This window comes from Amblyomma mixtum, chromosome 5 (genome assembly GCF_055824585.1).
Source record: "Amblyomma mixtum isolate Tamu chromosome 5, ASM5582458v1, whole genome shotgun sequence".
NCBI lineage: Eukaryota > Metazoa > Arthropoda > Arachnida > Ixodida > Ixodidae > Amblyomma > Amblyomma mixtum.
Window position 1 is genome coordinate 192,114,168 of NC_143016.1, and position 19,215 is coordinate 192,133,382.

Genomic DNA, 19,215 nt, shown 5'->3' on the forward strand with positions numbered 1-19,215 from the left:
AGCTCAGGGCCAGCGCAGGTTAATTTCACTCTGAAGGCTGTCCTTTCGAAGTGTTACTCAGCCTTGCTTGCATTTCATCTGTTGCTGGTAGTAGACAGGGAGTGGAGCAGGCATTGCATTTCAGTGTTTTTAGGTGCAGTGCCTGTGATGGAGGGCAAAGGGGTGGGACAGTGAGTGATGGTGACTTTGTGCTGTGTGCAGGAATGCCCTGGTGGCCAGTGATGAGGCCCTGCTGTCTGGTGAGTGGCATATGGCGCCTTTTCGCTGTTGATGCTCTTGCTCAGCATGCGACCGCTGCACCAGTGCTGGTGATCGGCTTGGTATCAAGTAGTAGGCTGGTGGCAAGCGCTGAATGGAACCGTGCATAACTTCGGGTCAACAGCACATTAATGACCCAGGAAGTGCAACGTGCTGAAAGGGGACAGGTGCAGCTGAACCTGGTTATTACTTTTGAACCTCGATTTAATGAAGTGAGCAAAATCCGCAGTTCACTTTGTAATATTGAAATTTCACTACATCGAAATTCATCCCCTAGCATACTGAAAATTGCCAAAAATGTGATGTGGATAACTCCTGCGAGAAACCTTTATTTGAGATTAAAGTGGTCCTTCAATTCCTTCCTTTCTTCACCATTAACAACCCCCCCCCCCCCCCCCCCCCCACGAGCTCACCGCCCAGACAACGACTCATTTTGCTGCTGCCACTGCTGCGACCCTGTGACCATCAGTGGTGGCCTCACGGCGGGCCATGCCATCTGCACCCCAGACTCTCCCTTTTTCTTCATGTCATCGAGAAGAGTGTCCTCCAGTCACCAAACAATGAAATGAAGTCAGGCCCACCGTGCTCCTCTTGTTTTCTACCACAAGTGCGAGTGTGTCTTTTTGCACACATGCATATCGTCTGAGTTCAGGAAGTGAGGTTGTCAGGTGCCATGTGCTTCACAACTGCTCATGTTGCCAATGGCATTTTGCACACATGCATATCGTCTGAGTAGGAAGTGAGGTTGTCAGGTGCCATGTGCTTCACAACTGCTCATGTTGCCAATGGCATTTTGCACACATGCGTATCGTCTGAGCAGGAAGTGAGGTTGTCAGGTGCCATGTGCTTCACAACTGCTCATGTTGCCAATGGCATTTTGCACACATGCGTATCGTCTGAGTAGGAAGTGAGGTTGTCAGGTGCCATGTGCTTCACAACTGCTCATGTTGCCAATGGCATTTTGCACACATGCGTATCGTCTGAGTAGGAAGTGAGGTTGTCAGGTGCCATGTGCTTCACAACTGCTCATGTTGCCAATGGCATTTTGCACACATGCGTATCGTCTGAGTAGGAAGTGAGGTTGTCAGGTGCCATGTGCTTCACAACTGCTCATGTTGCCAATGGCATTTTGCACACATGCGTATCGTCTGAGTAGGAAGTGAGGTTGTCAGGTGCCATGTGCTTCACAACTGCTCATGTTGCCAATGGCATTATGCACACATGCATATTGTCTGAGTAGGAAGTGAGGTTGTGAGGTGCCATGTGCTTCACAACTGCTCATGTTGCCAATGGCATTTTGCACACATGCGTATCGTCTGAGTAGGAAGTGAGGTTGTCAGGTGCCATGTGCTTCACAACTGCTCATGTTGCCAATGGCATTTTGCACACATGCGTATCGTCTGAGTAGGAAGTGAGGTTGTCAGGTGCCATGTGCTTCACAACTGCTCATGTTGCCAATGGCATTTTGCACACATGCGTATCGTCTGAGTAGGAAGTGAGGTTGTCAGGTGCCATGTGCTTCACAACTGCTCATGTTGCCAATAGCATTTTGCACACATGCGTATCGTCTGAGTAGGAAGTGAGGTTGTCAGGTGCCATGTGCTTCACAACTGCTCATGTTGCCAATGGCATTTTGCACACATGCGTATCGTCTGAGTAGGAAGTGAGGTTGTCAGGTGCCATGTGCTTCACAACTGCTCATGTTGCCAATGGCATTTTGCACACATGCGTATCGTCTGAGTAGGAAGTGAGGTTGTGAGGTGCCATGTGCTTCACAACTGCTCATGTTGCCAATGGCATTTTGCACACATGCATATCGTCTGAGTAGGAAGTGAGGTTGTCAGGTGCCATGTGCTTCACAACTGCTCATGTTGCCAATGGCATTTTGCACACATGCGTATCGTCTGAGTAGGAAGTGAGGTTGTCAGGTGCCATGTGCTTCACAACTGCTCATGTTGCCAATGGCATTTTGCACACATGCGTATCGTCTGAGTAGGAAGTGAGGTTGTCAGGTGCCATGTGCTTCACAACTGCTCATGTTGCCAATGGCATTTTGCACACATGCGTATCGTCTGAGTAGGAAGTGAGGTTGTCAGGTGCCATGTGCTTCAAAACTGCTCATGTTGCCAATGGCATTTTGCACACATGCGTATCGTCTGAGTAGGAAGTGAGGTTGTCAGGTGCCATGTGCTTCACAACTGCTCATGTTGCCAATGGCATTTTGCACACATGCGTATCGTCTGAGTAGGAAGTGAGGTTGTGAGGTGCCATGTGCTTCACAACTGCTCATGTTGCCAATGGCATTTTGCACACATGCGTATCGTCTGAGTAGGAAGTGAGGTTGTCAGGTGCCATGTGCTTCACAACTGCTCATGTTGCCAATGGCATTTTGCACACATGCATATCGTCTGAGTAGGAAGTGAGGTTGTCAGGTGCCATGTGCTTCACAACTGCTCATGTTGCCAGTGGCATTTTGCACACATGCGTATCGTCTGAGTAGGAAGTGAGGTTGTCAGGTGCCATGTGCTTCACAACTGCTCATGTTGCCAATGGCATTTTGCACACATGCGTATCGTCTGAGTAGGAAGTGAGGTTGTCAGGTGCCATGTGCTTCACAACTGCTCATGTTGCCAATGGCATTTTGCACACATGCGTATCGTCTGAGTAGGAAGTGAGGTTGTCAGGTGCCATGTGCTTCACAACTGCTCATGTTGCCAATGGCATTTTGCACACATGCGTATCGTCTGAGTAGGAAGTGAGGTTGTCAGGTGCCATGTGCTTCACAACTGCTCATGTTGCCAATGGCATTATGCACACATGCATATCGTCTGAGTAGGAAGTGAGGTTGTCAGGTGCCATGTGCTTCACAACTGCTCATGTTGCCAGTGGCATTTTGCACACATGCGTATCGTCTGAGTAGGAAGTGAGGTTGTCAGGTGCCATGTGCTTCACAACTGCTCATGTTGCCAATGGCATTATGCACACATGCATATCGTCTGAGTAGGAAGTGAGGTTGTCAGGTGCCATGTGCTTCACAACTGCTCATGTTGCCAATGGCATTATGCACACATGCATATCGTCTGAGTAGGAAGTGAGGTTGTCAGGTGCCATGTGCTTCACAACTGCTCATGTTGCCAATGGCATTTTGCACACATGCGTATCGTCTGAGTAGGAAGTGAGGTTGTCAGGTGCCATGTGCTTCACAACTGCTCATGTTGCCAATGGCATTTTGCACACATGCGTATCGTCTGAGTAGGAAGTGAGGTTGTCAGGTGCCATGTGCTTCACAACTGCTCATGTTGCCAATGGCATTTTGCACACATGCGTATCGTCTGAGTAGGAAGTGAGGTTGTCAGGTGCCATGTGCTTCACAACTGCTCATGTTGCCAATGGCATTTTGCACACATGCGTATCGTCTGAGTAGGAAGTGAGGTTGTGAGGTGCCATGTGCTTCACAACTGCTCATGTTGCCAATGGCATTTTGCACACATGCGTATCGTCTGAGTAGGAAGTGAGGTTGTCAGGTGCCATGTGCTTCACAACTGCTCATGTTGCCAATGGCATTTTGCACACATGCATATCGTCTGAGTAGGAAGTGAGGTTGTCAGGTGCCATGTGCTTCACAACTGCTCATGTTGCCAGTGGCATTTTGCACACATGCGTATCGTCTGAGTAGGAAGTGAGGTTGTCAGGTGCCATGTGCTTCACAACTGCTCATGTTGCCAATGGCATTTTGCACACATGCGTATCGTCTGAGTAGGAAGTGAGGTTGTCAGGTGCCATGTGCTTCACAACTGCTCATGTTGCCAATGGCATTTTGCACACATGCGTATCGTCTGAGTAGGAAGTGAGGTTGTCAGGTGCCATGTGCTTCACAACTGCTCATGTTGCCAATGGCATTATGCACACATGCATATCGTCCGAGTAGGAAGTGAGGTTATCAGGTGCCACGTGCTTCACAACTGCTCATGTTGCCAATGGCATTTACCTTTCCAGTCCTTTTACCAAGCTCTGGACATCTGTAAACGCGATAAAACTGGCGCGCTGCCTTTGAGCACAGGCAGTGCCGCATAGCAATAGCTGAGGGCTCGAAGCTCGGCTACTGGCCCAAAAGACGCGGGTTCGATCCCGGCCGCGGTGGTTGAATTTCAATGGAGGCAAAATTCTAGAGGCCCATGTACTGTCCGATGTCAGTGCATGTTAAAGAACCCAGGTGGTCGAAATTTCCGGAGCCCTTCACTACGGTGTCCCTCATAGCCTGAGCCGCTTTTGGATGGTAAACCCAAATAAATCAAATCATATCAAGAGCTCTGGGCTGGCCTGGCAGGCTGCCAAGGCTGCGCTGCTGCTCGCGTCAGCCTTGCTCGTACTACCCCAGGTGGCATGGCTGGTGGCGTGCTCGCCAGTATGATTGTCACCTTATTTGCGTGTATCTATGCACTGTCAAAGCCGGGCGGCATTTTGTATGTGCTCCAGTGCACACATTCAGCACACGCTCCGCTCAACTACTTGTGCCCACATTGCAATTTCTCCTCAGGGCTGTTTCCAGCCTGCAGTGAAATTTTGTTACATTGAAAGTGCGCCAAAATGTGCTTCATTATATTGGTGCTAAAAATAGTGTTCTATGGACGCAAAGTTCTGGGAGTTGGAATACTTTGTTACATGGAGGGTTTCATTATTTTGAGGTTCATTACACAGAGTTTTAATCGTACTAGTGTTGCAAAAAGGACACACATTCATGGCAGACGAAGCCGGCCCTGCACTTGAGCGGCATTTCTATCGCCACACACGTCCGTGCTCGACCTGGCTGACCTCGGACTGTTTTCGCCGCTGCTTCTGTCTTCCCAGTCCCTTTCAATAAGCCCCTGTGTTACATTTGGTGGACGTGCTGGGTAACAGCCCTGGAACTCCGCAGCCGTACTCTCCCGACGCCTGCAGTGCCATGAACACGCTCAGCCCACTTTCCTCTGCGCCTGATCCCTCTTCTACCGAATTGTTCTTACGCTCCATTGACGCCGATCTTCCTCTGTTGCAATGAACACAGCTTCTCACCCTGCATCATCAGTTCTCATCTTCCTTCGACACTCACCAAAGTTCCTTGCGCTGTCAACAACACGAAAATAGTCAAGCGGATATTTTCGATGCATTCTTGAAGGCCAATTTTGCGTTCCGACACAGCGTGTCCAAGAGTCAACCGTCACGCAGGCCAACGATGAACCGGTCACGCACTAGGCGCTCTTCCACTTCGGCTGAGGGGTAGTTACAACGCTTGACAAGCCGGCAGAGCTCAGCGTAGTAACTGTCAATGCTTTCCTCGGACAACTGAATCCGCTTGTGAAAGCGCGATGATTCGTACAACTCGTTCGCGGGGTGAACAAAGTGGGCGGCAAAGCGAGTGATGACTGCATCGTAAGAAGCGAGCGACGGAGCGTCGAGCAAGAACGTCTCGAGAAGCGGGCGAGCTTCTGGGCCCATACAGTGCAGAAGGGAGCGTACCCGTATGTCCTCTGACGCTTCGCTGAGTCCGGAAACTCTGGCGTAGTCCTCGTAGTGGGTTCTCCACGTCTGCCAGCACGCTGGATTTGCGAAGTCGTACGGTGCGAGCGGCTGCAAGTTGAGGCCGAACCATTTGACGCTAGGCTGCTCGCTATCCATTGCGCTGCCGTCAACGATGTTGGTCTCGGTCGGCGACTGTACCGAGGCTTGGTGTAGGAGGCACTTCTCACACCATGTTGTGTGGCCTAGTAACGGCCCGCAACCCGAGGAGACGCTCGGGAGCCGTTGAAGAGACGACAGGCACGCAGCTGACACTCGAACAAAACAAGACGCCCCTCTTTATTCCATAGGCGTTTATATACATAAAACACCACCGAGAGGGAGCCACCAACTAGTGGCTTCACAAATGAACAGCAGCGACCTCTACATTGAGGAGATCATCAGCATGTGCTCAAATAATGGTGATACCAAGAAGAAAGGTGGCGAAGACATCCCGTGAACATGAAGTGGTTTGCCGCAACTGAAGTGGTAGCTGCAACTGGCAAAGGACAGGGTTAATTGGAGAGACATGGCCTTTGCCCTGCAGTGGGCGTAGTCAGGCTGATGATGGCGATGATGACTTTCTGTTGCACACCCCACCCGAGAAGAAGCAAGAATCAACTGCTGCGTAGTCTGCTAAATGGAACGAGAGACAAATGGCAAAAACATCCACAAGGAAACCAGGATCTGGTGCAGGTGGTGCCAGAAGGCCCGCTGCGCAGTGCTGCGCTTTGAACGCTACCACACGGGTGGTAGAGTCAAGGAAGTATGGAGCAATAGTGTATTTTTTGCACAGCAATTCAGAGCCTGCCGTTACGTTCTGGAGTTTCAGTTCAGGGATTTATTTATTTCAGAATGCACCTTAAAGGCCCTAGGTATGCGGTATTACACAAGGGAGTGAGGAATGACCAATAAAGCCGTAAAATGTTTTCTCAAACATTTTTCTGTTTTAAACATGTTGCTGAAGCATTTTGCGTCCTAAAAAAATTGGCAATTTTGGAACATAATTTTTTTGTTCAATGAGCCCTTCAGGGGTTAAATTGAATGTGGCCAAGAGCAGCATTGATTCTGTTCTGTGGTGGCCACCGAGTTATATTCTTCATGGGCGCAAGTCAGTCCAGTGAAGAGTTCGTTTAAGTGACACCTCACTCTGCTACTCAGTTGTCCTCAGTATTGTCACAACCACTAATGTAACATGCACAGTTCAGGCAGTATGCGCACAGTTTTGTACACAGCTAATCTTGCAGGCTTTCTTGAGAGTGTAGTGCAGCTTGCAGGGATTTCTTTGTTTCAGATCAGTTTTGCAGTGTTCACATTGCGACTTGAATATGTTGGCTAGGAGACACAGAAGGCCATGTCTCTCAAAACAGTAAGCTTGGGAGCACATCTTTTAATGTTGTCATGTAGCGTAGCCGGAGTGTGTTGCCCATAACTGTAACACTTTATTCTGTGTTTCTGGTGTTGTGCTTGCTTCTCATGAAAATTGTGCAGTGGCTCAGTGGCTATGGTGCTCGGCTGCTGTCCGAAAAGATGAGAGTTCTACCACGCCATGGCGGTCTCATTTTGATGGAAGTGAAATGCTAGAGGCCTGTGTACTGTGCGGTGTCAGTGCTCGTTAAAGAACCCCAGGGGGTCAAAATTATCCGTAGCCCTCCACTACGACATCCCTCTTAGCCTGAGCCGGTTTTAGACGTTACACTCATAAACCAAACCTTTTGATACAAATTATGTGGTCAAACGATTCTTCTAGTGCTTATCTGCGAAACCCTGCTGCATTATGCTTGCATGCTAGGTTGCTCCTGTTAACACACCATGGTTACAATAATTTTCATGCCGGTTGGGGTGACATGCGTCTCCTGTGGGTATGTCACTGATGGGCACCAAAAGCTGTCTTCGGTTGTCGCCCATGTGGTGCACTACTTGTTGTGCCCTGCTGAGCTTGCTCGCTGAAAAGTCCTTGGTGCCAGTGACCTGGGATGTTCCTTTAGCCTGCAAATGGTCGCTGTGTGCAGGCCTCGAGAAGCTGCTCGACTCGTCCAGGGACAGCAGTGTTCTCGCCAGGGCCGCCGGTGTCCTGGAGGTGGCCGTCCAGAGCAAGAGCTTAGTCTCCAATGTCACGGTGGGTACACTTCTTCTGCAGGGTGTCAAACCAAAACCGAACCTGAATCCGAGCCCTGAACTGAACCCATATTTTCTGCCCAGAACTGGAACCGACTGAGCCCACATTTTGTTGGTGTCGGCTCTCTCCAAAAGGCTTGCATAACATATTACATTGATGCACAGGAACTTGGTTTCCATGAAATATGTTTAGAATCAGCATGCAGAAATGAATGTTTCCTGAAATTCACATAATTGTGACTTCATTAATATAAATTTGTTTTCAGAACAGCATCCCCCCTTAACTGTACTGAAGTAATGTGAACATTAACAGCATGTTCAGACCATCTTTAATGAAGCATTTTTTTTGGCACGTTGCTTGAAGAGACCATGGAAACTTGTTCACCTTGCATGTTGATCTCATCTGAAGAACCCTTGAAAGGATGCGTCAGCATAGCATGCAAGTGGTACTTGAAAACGAGTAATGAAATCGCCTTGCATTGCAGACTTCAGCTGCTGCTTGTTGTTGGCCTCTTTCTTGTTCCCAGGGTTGCCAGCGGTGGCTGTCTGCTGCCAAGACCCTGGTTGCCAAGGAGGAAGCCAGTGCAGATGTGCTTCGTTCCATCATCCAGTGCCTTCACAAGTGAGCCCCCTCGCTAGACTTATTTTCTGGCTCCAGGAAAAGTCCAGAATGGACAGTACAAAGGATGGACACAAAATAAATACTTAAGGCAGCACTTGTATTTTGTGCTGCCTGTTCTGGACTCTCAAAAACAGGCTTTCTTCCAGGAGAAGGCTGCTTCAGAACTGGTCAGCAGTAGCTTAAAGTTTATTTTATTTCCATTAGAAATGGGGGGGGGGCAACACAAAAAAGTGGATGCTAAATAACTAGAGACGCCTCATTTTATTTATTTATTTACAGTAGCTGACTGAGTTTTCGGACTCCAGTAATTCGGACTTGCATGATATTTCGGACGTCACTGAGGAACTGTCGTACACCTCATAGGAACGTGTACATTTCAATTTCCGATATTTTGGACTCTGTGGAGACCAAACGTTAGATTTTAAGGACTTAAATAGCTGTCAGCAATACTGCAGAGATCGTTTTTGAAACGGATAGTTTTTTTTTTTTCGGCTTAAAATAAACGCGGGTGGGTATTGCTGTCACAACCAATCGGCTATCTGCCGCTGTGCAGGGCGTCATTTTGGATTTAAACGGACTCAGTCGGATGGGCTGGCTTGGATAGGCTTGGATATTTATTCTGCATAGATAATGGCACGCTCATCGTCTCCTACAGAGTGCGCGATTGCATTGAAAATGGAGCTGCTTCCGCTGCGGCTTGGACGGCACAACCGGCGGTGCTGGGCGAGGTGAGAGGTGGGGGGACATTCGTAGGTGCTCGTTTACATTCACATCTACTCGTGGATCACCTCTCTCTATCTTCGTGAGCGTCGTTGCCCATGGAAACAGGCTGTTCTTCGTTGCACTGTTCGGTATCGTGACATATAGTGGCCTTATCGTGACGCCTCGTGGTGCTTACTGCCTAACTGTTGGTCTTGGCATTGCCAATGTGCATGCAGTGCTTAGTACTCGAGAGTGCGGTCGCAGCTTGCATGTTCATATTATTCATAGTGGCATGGGAAATTGTGCAGAACACACAAAATTCTTCACATTACACATTGTTCCCTCTGGCCAGCGAATTTCACAGATTCATATCACCGAGATTCTACTGTATCTGTTGCTGCCTGATGGTCACACGCAAGCATTCGTTTTTCAGAGAGCCTTGAGAAAGGAAAGCCTGATAAGTATAAGACTGATAACCATGGAGTGCGGCCAACTTGTAAGCGCAACACGTTATGATACTGCTTAAGAGGGACATAGTGGACCCAGGGTATGGTATGGGGACTGAAGCCATTTTGGGACTTGGCCTGTTTGATAATGTGGCCCACGAGGCCATTTTAAACAACCTTTCGAACATAAACCCAGGAGGCAGGACCTTCTGATACATTAAACCTTTTCGTAATGGTAGAACTGCTCGTTCTGTCTGGGGGGGAAGGGGGACGCCGTAGGGTTTGGTGCTGTCACCGTTCCTGTTTAATCTTGCTTTAATTAAGTTGCCGTCGAGGCTGGAGGAGATTCTGGGTCGCTGAGGTCCCAACGATCTGGATCTTGTGGTTGTACTTGCAGGAGAACAAAATGAATAAGAAGGTATTAGAGCGGCTCAAGAACATGTTCAATGCGACGGTGAGACTGATTAGGAGAATAGCCAACCGGAAGAGGGGAGGCGGAGGAGAGAAACGTGCGTAAGCTGGTGCAGGCATTCATTGTAGGCAGGGTGGTGTATGCGCTTCCCTACCTTAACCGAGCAATGCATGGACGGAACGTTTAATGGGTTGTGGGGTGCACACCACCTTGGATGAGTTAAAGGAGGCGCATTTAGCAATGCAGATGGCTAGGCTCTCGAAAACACGGGCTGGGAGAAACATTCTAGAGAAGATTATCTTAGGGGTGGAAACTTCGGGGGGAGGTAGAAAACACAGCTACTGAAGGCAGTACGCAAGGGTTAGTACATCAAACCTTTGCCGAAAAACTTGCATCCGGTGCATCATGAAGACAGAAGAAAGGCGAGGGTGAAAGTGCTCTACGCAAAGTATGGGAAATGTGAAGCAGCGGCCTATGTGATGTGTGTGCTGCTGGGTATGGAGACAGGCAAGCATCTGTGATAACAATAGTGGATGCGCGGGGACGCTCAGTCGCTTCCGGGAGGGTCAAAACCAGGTCCTCTGAGGCGGCGGAGGAGGCTGCAATCGCTTTAGCGATAACGAGCTCAAAGGCTGATCTGATTTTCAAGGACCTGAAAATGGCCATCTGCAATTTCCCGGGGGGGGGGGGCAGGATATCGGCTGCAGCATCTCGGCTTTTGAGCCGAGTCAGATGTAGAGGTATGAGAGAGGTTGATGGTTTGGTTTATGGGGTTTAACGTCCCAAAGTGACTAAGGCCATGAGAGACGCCGTAGTGGAGGGTTCCGGAAATTTCGACCACCTGGGGTTCTTTAACGTGCACTGACATCGCATAGTACACGGGCATCTGGAATTTCTCCTCCAAAGAAATTCAACCGCCGCGGCCGGGATCGAACCTGTACCTTTTGGGTAAGCAGCTGAGCACCATAACCACTGAGCCACCGCGGCGGCTGAGAGAGGTTGAGGTGGTATGGGTAGCGGCGCACTCCGGAAATCCGGGGAATGAGGTGGCTCACACACAAGCTCAAGGTTGCGTCAACCTAACAGGTAGGTCGCCTGTTCCGGGAGGGTTCACGAGAGATGGGCTGGTGTTCTTTCATGGCATCACAAATCACCGCAAGTTGAGCCGGGGGGTTTTCCCGCCGCTGGATAAGACAATGGTCAAGGGGCAGGAGTGTGTTTGGAGAATACTTCAGACAAAATCTTTCCGAAGTCCTTATTGATTCAGCGAAATATATCCGCAAGAGGCAAAGCCGGAGTGCGAATGGTGTAGAGACCCGGCGACATATGATCGTATCCTGTGGGAATGCAATGAAGAGCCACCCCCTGTGGCTCTGCTGCAAGGTCCTTCTCTTGAGCAGTGAGTGGGAGGCAGTGTTGGCCAGCTCAGACCCGGCCATCCAGGTCCGGGATCCAGGTGGCCGTCAGTCGAGGACTGATGGCCGTCTAGCACGGAACCATCTACACATACTTTTGACGAAATAGTTTTCCCTCCTCCTCCGCCTCCTGCCACTCAGTCACCTTGTTGACTGTCCGCTTCAGAGGTCTTGTTGTAAAAGAAAACTGCTCTTAGTCGCTCTGCTGTGCTGCGAGTCATGCCTTCTGAACGTTGGTGGTCGTCTTCAGCAGCATTTAAATGAACGGCGGTCTTATGCATGCAGCTGTTGAAAAGTCGCAAGGCAGCACATCAGTTCGATGTAGCTGAAAAATTCATCAGATACCAGTGCCAAGGAATGCAGTGAGAGTGCCTTTTCTGGTGCTGTGATCAAACTTTAGTAGAACGAAATGAAGGCCTCTTCGTCTAGCATGTTCTATTATGCTTTCCTGAGAATAAAGTGTTGAGTTCATGCTCGGTGCGCAAGCATGCTGAATCTCGTGAGCGTTTTCTGACCACGCTGCCACTGCTTGTTCTGAGCTCTTGCTGGTTGACTGCTGTCACATACAATGCAGCATTATGAGACAGTTGGCTACCATGGCGCTTGTGCCGAGTGCCGCTGGTTCTCTCTGACTACGGCGGTAGCAAAGAGAACACAAGGAGAAAAGCAGAGAAGGAGGCAATGGCGGCAGTGTGAAGAGTAGACAAGAGTGTCGTGCTGGTTGATCGCTTGAGGCAGAACCTCTGTGCGAGCTGCCCAAGTCAAAACCTGGAGCCGCGTCTGTTTGGCACTGTGTTTCCCGTATTTGGTTCAAGTTTCAAGTACCACAGCAGCTGCGCTCAAAGATCATATAACTGAGGAGCAGCATTGTCGGCAAATTTTTTTTTTAGCTTCTCATTATGTGAGTAAATTCGGTGCGACATACTTTTGTCTCTGCATAATATTCAGTTATAATGTGAAGGATGACTTTTTAATTCTGTTTTCAGCAAAAAAAAAAAAAAAATGCGTGACATTTGAGTGAATACAGCATGTCTACCTGCTGACTTGCCGGCAAGACACGGGCTGCAACCAGCTGTTGTCAAAGCGTGAACAGCAATAAGGAGGGGCAGTACCAGTGAGAAAGAAGTGCTGCCAAAGCAAAGACTTAAATCTTTAGGTTCAGCCTTCTTTACCACTTTCTTAAAGAAGAAAATGCATTTGGAAGTTGGCCCACTTCAAATATTTTAAAAAAGACCCCACAGCAAATTTTGGAAGTAGGCCCAACCTAGAAATGGGTCGAAGAGTGGGTCTGGTTAGTATAATCCCATACGATAATCAATAGAATATACTGGAAAGTTCTAGTCCTCAGTTTTTCAAACTTGGCAGTGCTGGTGACCACGATCACCTCGACCAATCGGAATTTCGGTACGGAGAAGCCGGGTGGTTCTTGCAAGAGGACAACCTAAACGCCATTGCATTAAAAGACCTTAGTGTATGAATGTGCCTGTGTTTCCCCCATTCCTGAGTAGTCCGTGTGGCTGAGTGTGGCTGTGCTCGCACAGACTGGCTCCCATCCCTGCCGGGGCGGCTTCCGACTGGTGCCAGGTGGCGCTGCTCTGCCTGCTGCGGCCGGAGGTGCGCACGGAGGCCCACGCTGCCCTCTGCAGTCAGCGCAAGGCCACCCTGGCTCCCCTCCGCCGCGGCACAGATGCTCCCGCCTATGCGCCCATCAAGGAGGTGAGTGGGCCTGGCATCATCCACTTTATCTGGGCACTGACGAGTGTGGCGGCTTTACTGAAAATAATTTGTATTAATGAGCTCACATCTTCAGGGAACATGTATCTCTGTGTGCTGGTTCTAAATACGTAATTTAACTTTATATATAGCAAGTCCTGGTGCATTTATGTAATATGTTATGTAACATTTCGCCGCCACCTCTTGAGGAGTTGTTACTTGAAAATCAGGAACAGTTTTTTTTCCCATTTCTTTAGTGGCAACTTCAAAACCCTGTAAATCAACTTATATTATAGGCAGGATGATAATTTTATCTTTATTGCATATCTGGATGTCAAGACAAACCAGTGGCACACATTTTAGCATGTTCCCGGCAGCAAAATTTCTTGCAAGTTCTCGAGCAAAAAAAACTTGTATGTTTAGAGGTGTGCAAATAATAAAACTTCTGAATATGAAGGAAAAATGGCTTCAAATATTGAGTTGAATATCAAATATCTGTTCAGTACAAAAAAAAAATTTCAGAAAATCGTGAACAAAGAATTTTTATTTTGCTTTTTTTCTTTTTTTTTTTTCAAAATAGTATATAGTCTTTCCAACTGAAATAAGCAAAATTAGAGTGCCTCAGTAACATTTAAAAAACATGGTGTGCACAGAAATGCATACTACTTGATTAGACAGCATAACAGTATCCAACCTGTAATGAGGTCATGCAAAATGAAATCCATGAAATGACCAGACTGGAAACAAAAAATTACATGGTTGCTAGTAAAGCCTCATTAATTCAGAGTTCAAGGGACCGGAAGAGATGCCTGAATTATCTAAAGGTCGATTTATAAAGTGATCCATGGCCCGTTGGAGGCCGTAGGACATCTTATAAGGATGCGTCGTTGGAGGCCTTCATGTTCATGTGGTGTGTGTGTGTGCAGTGCATTGGCCCCCAGCTGAGTCGGTGGATGGAGGGCTCCCAGGGCAGTGCGGCCCTCCAGGTGTGGACCCTCATCATCCAGTGGATGGGCGAGGCAAGTCTGTGTGCGTTGTTCTGGAAAGCAGTGGCGCATTTGGCCCAGAGTTCATCTTATGCAGCTGAACCCGTGCATATCCAATTCTGAGGGGAACAGAAAATAATTCGATATGCAGAAAGGGGCTGAAACCACACTCGTGATCATGACAAATTGTGGCTTACCGATCGCAGCAGGGCGCACACGACGTGCTCCCAAGCGATTTTGTTCACCTGCTTTGAACTTGATGTCGTGCTTGTTTTTTAACTGTGTGCTTAGAGTGCTGCGGGGAATGCAAATGCGTCTGCCACGGAGGACTTTTTTTCACCATTCATGAAAAAGTCCAGATTCATTCTCTTTTTTACATCCGTAGATGTCATTGCTCACAAGATGACAGCAGTCATGCACGCACAAGAAAAATGCAGCAGGCACTGTTCCGGCTGATCTAGTCAAGTGGTGTCAGTGGAGGAGTCGGTGAAGGAATGACAAAGGCACAGAGGGAAATGAAGAAGTGAGAGGGTGCGGAAATGTGCCGTTTGTGCCAGTCGTACGAGTTGTGGGGCGCTGCAGGGGCAATCACCGCCCCACTCTTTCTAGTTCTCTCGTCTCATTCTTCAGCGAGGAGGCGCTGACCTCACTTACGACCGGTTTTCTCTCTCTTCCTTTCTCAAGGAAGCATGGCTTGCAAATGTCGCCGCTCGCCTCTGGGCTGCTACCGGAGATGAGTGTCGATATAGCCAATAATTCAGAATATGCGGGTTCAATATATCCGGGTTCGACTGTACCTAGCAGCACCATCAAAGTAATCACAGGGGCGCTTCTCAGCTGCAGCCCAGCATAGAACAGTGTTGAACACCATCGCAACAGACTGATTTAGCGAAGCCCCCTGCACATGTGCGCGTTTACCGGAAGTAGGCAAGTGCCATCTTGGTAGTAGTCCTTCGTGGCGTCATCTGCACGACAGCCAGCCCACTTTACTTGGCACCTTGATTGGCATTGTACCCGGTAGCAGTAGCTTTTCGCCTTTTCACTTATTTTGTTGAGCTAAGGGAAACACCACTGCGGAGTTTCGAGGGGTGCAGTGCGAATCGTAGCACGCGCAGCGCTGCAAGGGCATTCAGCTCCTGCAGGGAGGGGAGTGAACGCTGCGGTGGCACAGTACGCGTTACTTGAACCTTGTTTTTAATAATGTGGCAGGTGACGGTGAAAATGCGCTTGACTTTCCCTTTTGTTCATTTTGCGAGCAGAACATGTCTACGCCTAGCGATTAACGCGATTCAACGTCTTCAGACAGTGTTTACATTTCTTGTAAAAATGTTCACTCTATCCATCTAGGCCCTCACTACTATAACCGTGCCACAGTAACTTTTGTGGTCTTTATTTTTTTTATGGTCCATGCAGTAGTTATTTTTGTATTCATGTAAACATGTAAATGTCTTCACGGTGTGCTCAGGAGGTTACTAACAAGAAAGCTGAGCCGTATCCAACAATTCTGGACAAAAGCATTTTTGAATGGGAAAGAGTTTATGAGCACAGTTTGGTCATATATTGTGAGATTTTACTGTAATAAATATATCCGTAGATGTCCTGTTAACAGACTTGCATTTTTTTTTTCCTATTAACATTTTTGCAGTTCTCAAAAGCCATTCCCCATTCGTTTTGTGTGGCAGTTTATACTCCTTGCAAGTAATCGAAAAACTTTAGAAGAAAGATTTTGCTCCATGCGAGAAGAATGGACCATTACCTTCAATAATTCTATAACATTACTTTACACTTTTGTAACATTCAAAATTATTGTTTAAGAATGGTGGCCATGGTTGTGATGAAGGCTTGTGTTCAGTGCTAAATGAGAAAAGAAGCCACTCGAAGAGGTTCAGTGTGTGCCAAGTTAGGGTTGAATGGTTTTTAACTTTCTCACAAATAAGATTATTTTTGAGAGGATTGTTGTAACACTGATTTCTTTTTGATTTAGGGTAAATAATCTTTGCTGCCAGGGCACCTCCCTTGAGACTCACTGTCGCTATTTTCTCAGTATGAGTCTGAACACTTCAACTGATGGGTAAACACTAAATAACCATTTTTTTTTTTAAATTTTCGGAAGTATTGAGAGAAACGGAAGCAATATTTCGGTATAAATGGTATATGTATTTGCTAAAATGGCAATATCGCATATCCTCAAAGACTGATGCACAACAATATCTCAGGAATTGTTCCCTTTTTTTCTTTATGGTTTTATAGCCGCCAAGCACCATCACTACTGTGAGAGTTTGAGGTATCACGAGTAAACGCACACATTAAGCGTACACTCAGTGGATTCCTAAGCCGCCGTTGTGGTCCAGTGGTTATGGTGCTCAGTTGTTGACCCGAAAGACGTGGGTTTGATCCTGGCCACGGCAGTCGCATTTCGATGGAGGTGAAATGCTGCAGGTCCATGTACTGTGCTATGCGAGTAAATACAGTACGTGTCAGACTTGCTTGAACTGAGCGGCAACGTTTCTGATGTTGTGAGAGACACTTTGTTGTGCAAATTTCTGGTGTTTGTATCCGAAAAGTGCACAGTCATGCAGTGACTGTTGAATGAGCCAGAAAGCTGAACTCTGTTGTGCAGTACCTGCCCCAGAATGCGCCCTCGGTGAATGTGCTGCTGCGGGTGGCCAGCAAGGGCTTCGCTGCCTCCTCCCAGCCACAGCTGCAGTGCCAGGCCCTGGAGTCCTGGCAGGCACTCATCTCCACCTTCAAGCCAGGTGAGCTTCCATTATCCTCAGGCTTCTGTGCTGCAAGAGCCACCGGGTCGGAACCATTTTTTTTCTCAACCCCTGTGGCTTAAAACAGTGTCTCTAGTTTCTGTTGGAAGGAAAATTGTTCAGGATGAAAGCAGTCACTGCAAGAGACATTCTGAAGGGCATGCTTGCTCTGAAGCTTAGCTTGTTCTATTAACCTCCGAGAGCGCCATTTCCTTGTATGCCTTTTACCTCTTGTGGTAGTGACTGAGAACAACAGGAGCACCGGCTTTCTGAGCGGGAGTGTCCAGAGCCAGCCATTGGCTGCGCCGTGGCAAGACATGCCAAATAGGCTGCACTTTTTGTTTAATATGGCAGCGTTCAAGGTCCCATGTTCAAGAAAAGTCTGTGTTGGCATTGTTGGCCGTGAGTTTAGCAGAAAATTCCCAGAGAAGCAACCTGGGTGGCAGGTGGGCCACCTGGGTCACCTGACCTTGTGATATCACAACCTGCCCACCAGAGTGTGTGTGAAGTGCCCACAGGGGCGAGTGGCAGTTCAGTTAATGCCGTATTTATTTGCTTGCGTAATTCTCGCTTTTTTTTTTTAAATGAAGGCTATCAAAAGGGTGCACAAATTACGCAGAGATTTCACAAACACCTCCTAAACAACTTTTATGAAGATTGCAGTGCAATATACACCCTATATTGCCATGTGTATGCCGACCCCCCAACTCACATTCCTCGCTGGTGAAAAAAAAAAAAGTTGACTCAAAACACAAGACGCATACCCCTCCTGCCCCACCGCTCGTTATGTACTTTTCTGCGGGATCGCATGATGGCATGTGTGCAGCTCAAAGCAATAAAAGCGCAATGATACAATTGCAACGCAAGCAGCCAGAGGCAAATGGAGTTAAGAGGCAATATAACAACACCCTCGCATGCAGTCCGTCTCACTAGCTGTTGAATAGCTTTGACGTGGGCCGCAGGTTATTGGATGTTTGCTCTCGCTGCTGTTGCTACATGAAAGTGCCCGTCAGCGCTAGTGGTCCGGGTAAAATGGCTTGCACACCACTCGCACCTTTTGCAGCCGCACACACCTTCTGAAGGTCGGCCACGCTGATCTTCCGAAACCTGTCTCAGCACACCTGCGTGCATGCTGGTGGTCTGCCGCAGCAGGGAGCATAAAATGGGCAAGTAAAAGTTAAGTTAAAAAAAGAAAACAACCCCACATGATAAATTGAGGGTGTAAAAATGATGCGAATTTATGCGATAGGCCACAAGAGGTTGCTCAGGCTCAGCAACTTGGATCTCACAGTGGCGGGGCCACTGCCGGGGCAATGGTGCATTACTTGACCCATGCACCACTGTGTCAGGAGTGAATGAGGACTGGGGTCGTCTCCAGTTTTTCCAGTCTGTGGTCGCGGTGGCTTTTGATGGTCAGCAACACAGTGCTGGCTGCATGTGCACTTTTGCCGCATGCTGGCAGTCCATTCTGGCAGGACAGAGCAAGTTGTTGATGTAGTAATAGTTTCAAGGTGCCATGCCTAATGAGTGCTTTTAGAAATTGTGAGCACAATAAAAACTGCGCAAAAAGGACAGGACAAGATAGAAGAAACGCACGGACAAGCGTTTTGTGCAGTTTTTATTGTTTTTTGTAATATCGTACCAACTAGCCCCCTCACCGCACCCTTTTACAGCCCTTTGGAAACTCTGTGATGTTTTGGTTCGAGTTGAGGGGAACAAGAAAATTTGAAATTTTCAAATGTTTGAATATTTCATGTACCGTATTTACCCAATTCCAACGCGCACCTTTTTCGGGGAAAATACGTCTCAAAATCGCATGCGCGTTGGATTCGAGTGCAAACCGAAACTGCCCATAGCTTCCCATCATCATCACCATTATACGATGTGGGAGCTCACTAACTGCTGGCAAACATGGGAGCACGTTTGCTTGTCGTTTTCTGCGTCGCAGGAGCCGTTTTCAACTAAAGCCCCTCGTTGATTTTCAACCGGTGTGGCGCTTGTCATTGGTCGCGTGCTCAGCGACCACGGACCACGTTCACGGCGACGGTAGCCTGTGCACTGCCGCAGGCGGACGCCTCATCACTGCTTTTGCACGATCGAGATAGGCGGCTCGAAGAATATGTTGATGAAACAACGGTTGTCGGAAACGCGTTATTTCGGCGGTAAAGTTCCAAAAACGATGAGAGTCCCCCTTCTGTTTTGCGGCCGATTCTCTGACAGAGATTACATCGTCCGCAGGCGGAGCACACCGT

The 19,215-nt window shown here is 48.2% G+C and overlaps 1 protein-coding gene across 5 annotated transcripts in view; it reads left to right on the top strand.

The window, feature by feature from the left end:
• The window catches only part of LOC149345277 (uncharacterized), a 215,048-nt gene that overhangs the window by 20,821 nt on the left and 175,012 nt on the right, over nucleotides 1-19,215 (top strand). For all 5 annotated transcript variants that reach the window (XM_089546559.1, XM_089546560.1, XM_089546561.1 and 2 more), the window contains exons 3-8: nucleotides 202-239; nucleotides 7,806-7,912; nucleotides 8,439-8,533; nucleotides 13,050-13,224; nucleotides 14,148-14,240; nucleotides 16,828-16,963. In XM_089546559.1, coding sequence (XP_089402685.1) covers nucleotides 202-239; nucleotides 7,806-7,912; nucleotides 8,439-8,533; nucleotides 13,050-13,224; nucleotides 14,148-14,240; nucleotides 16,828-16,963 — 644 coding nt within the window. The remainder of the gene's footprint in view (nucleotides 1-201; nucleotides 240-7,805; nucleotides 7,913-8,438; nucleotides 8,534-13,049; nucleotides 13,225-14,147; nucleotides 14,241-16,827; nucleotides 16,964-19,215) is intronic.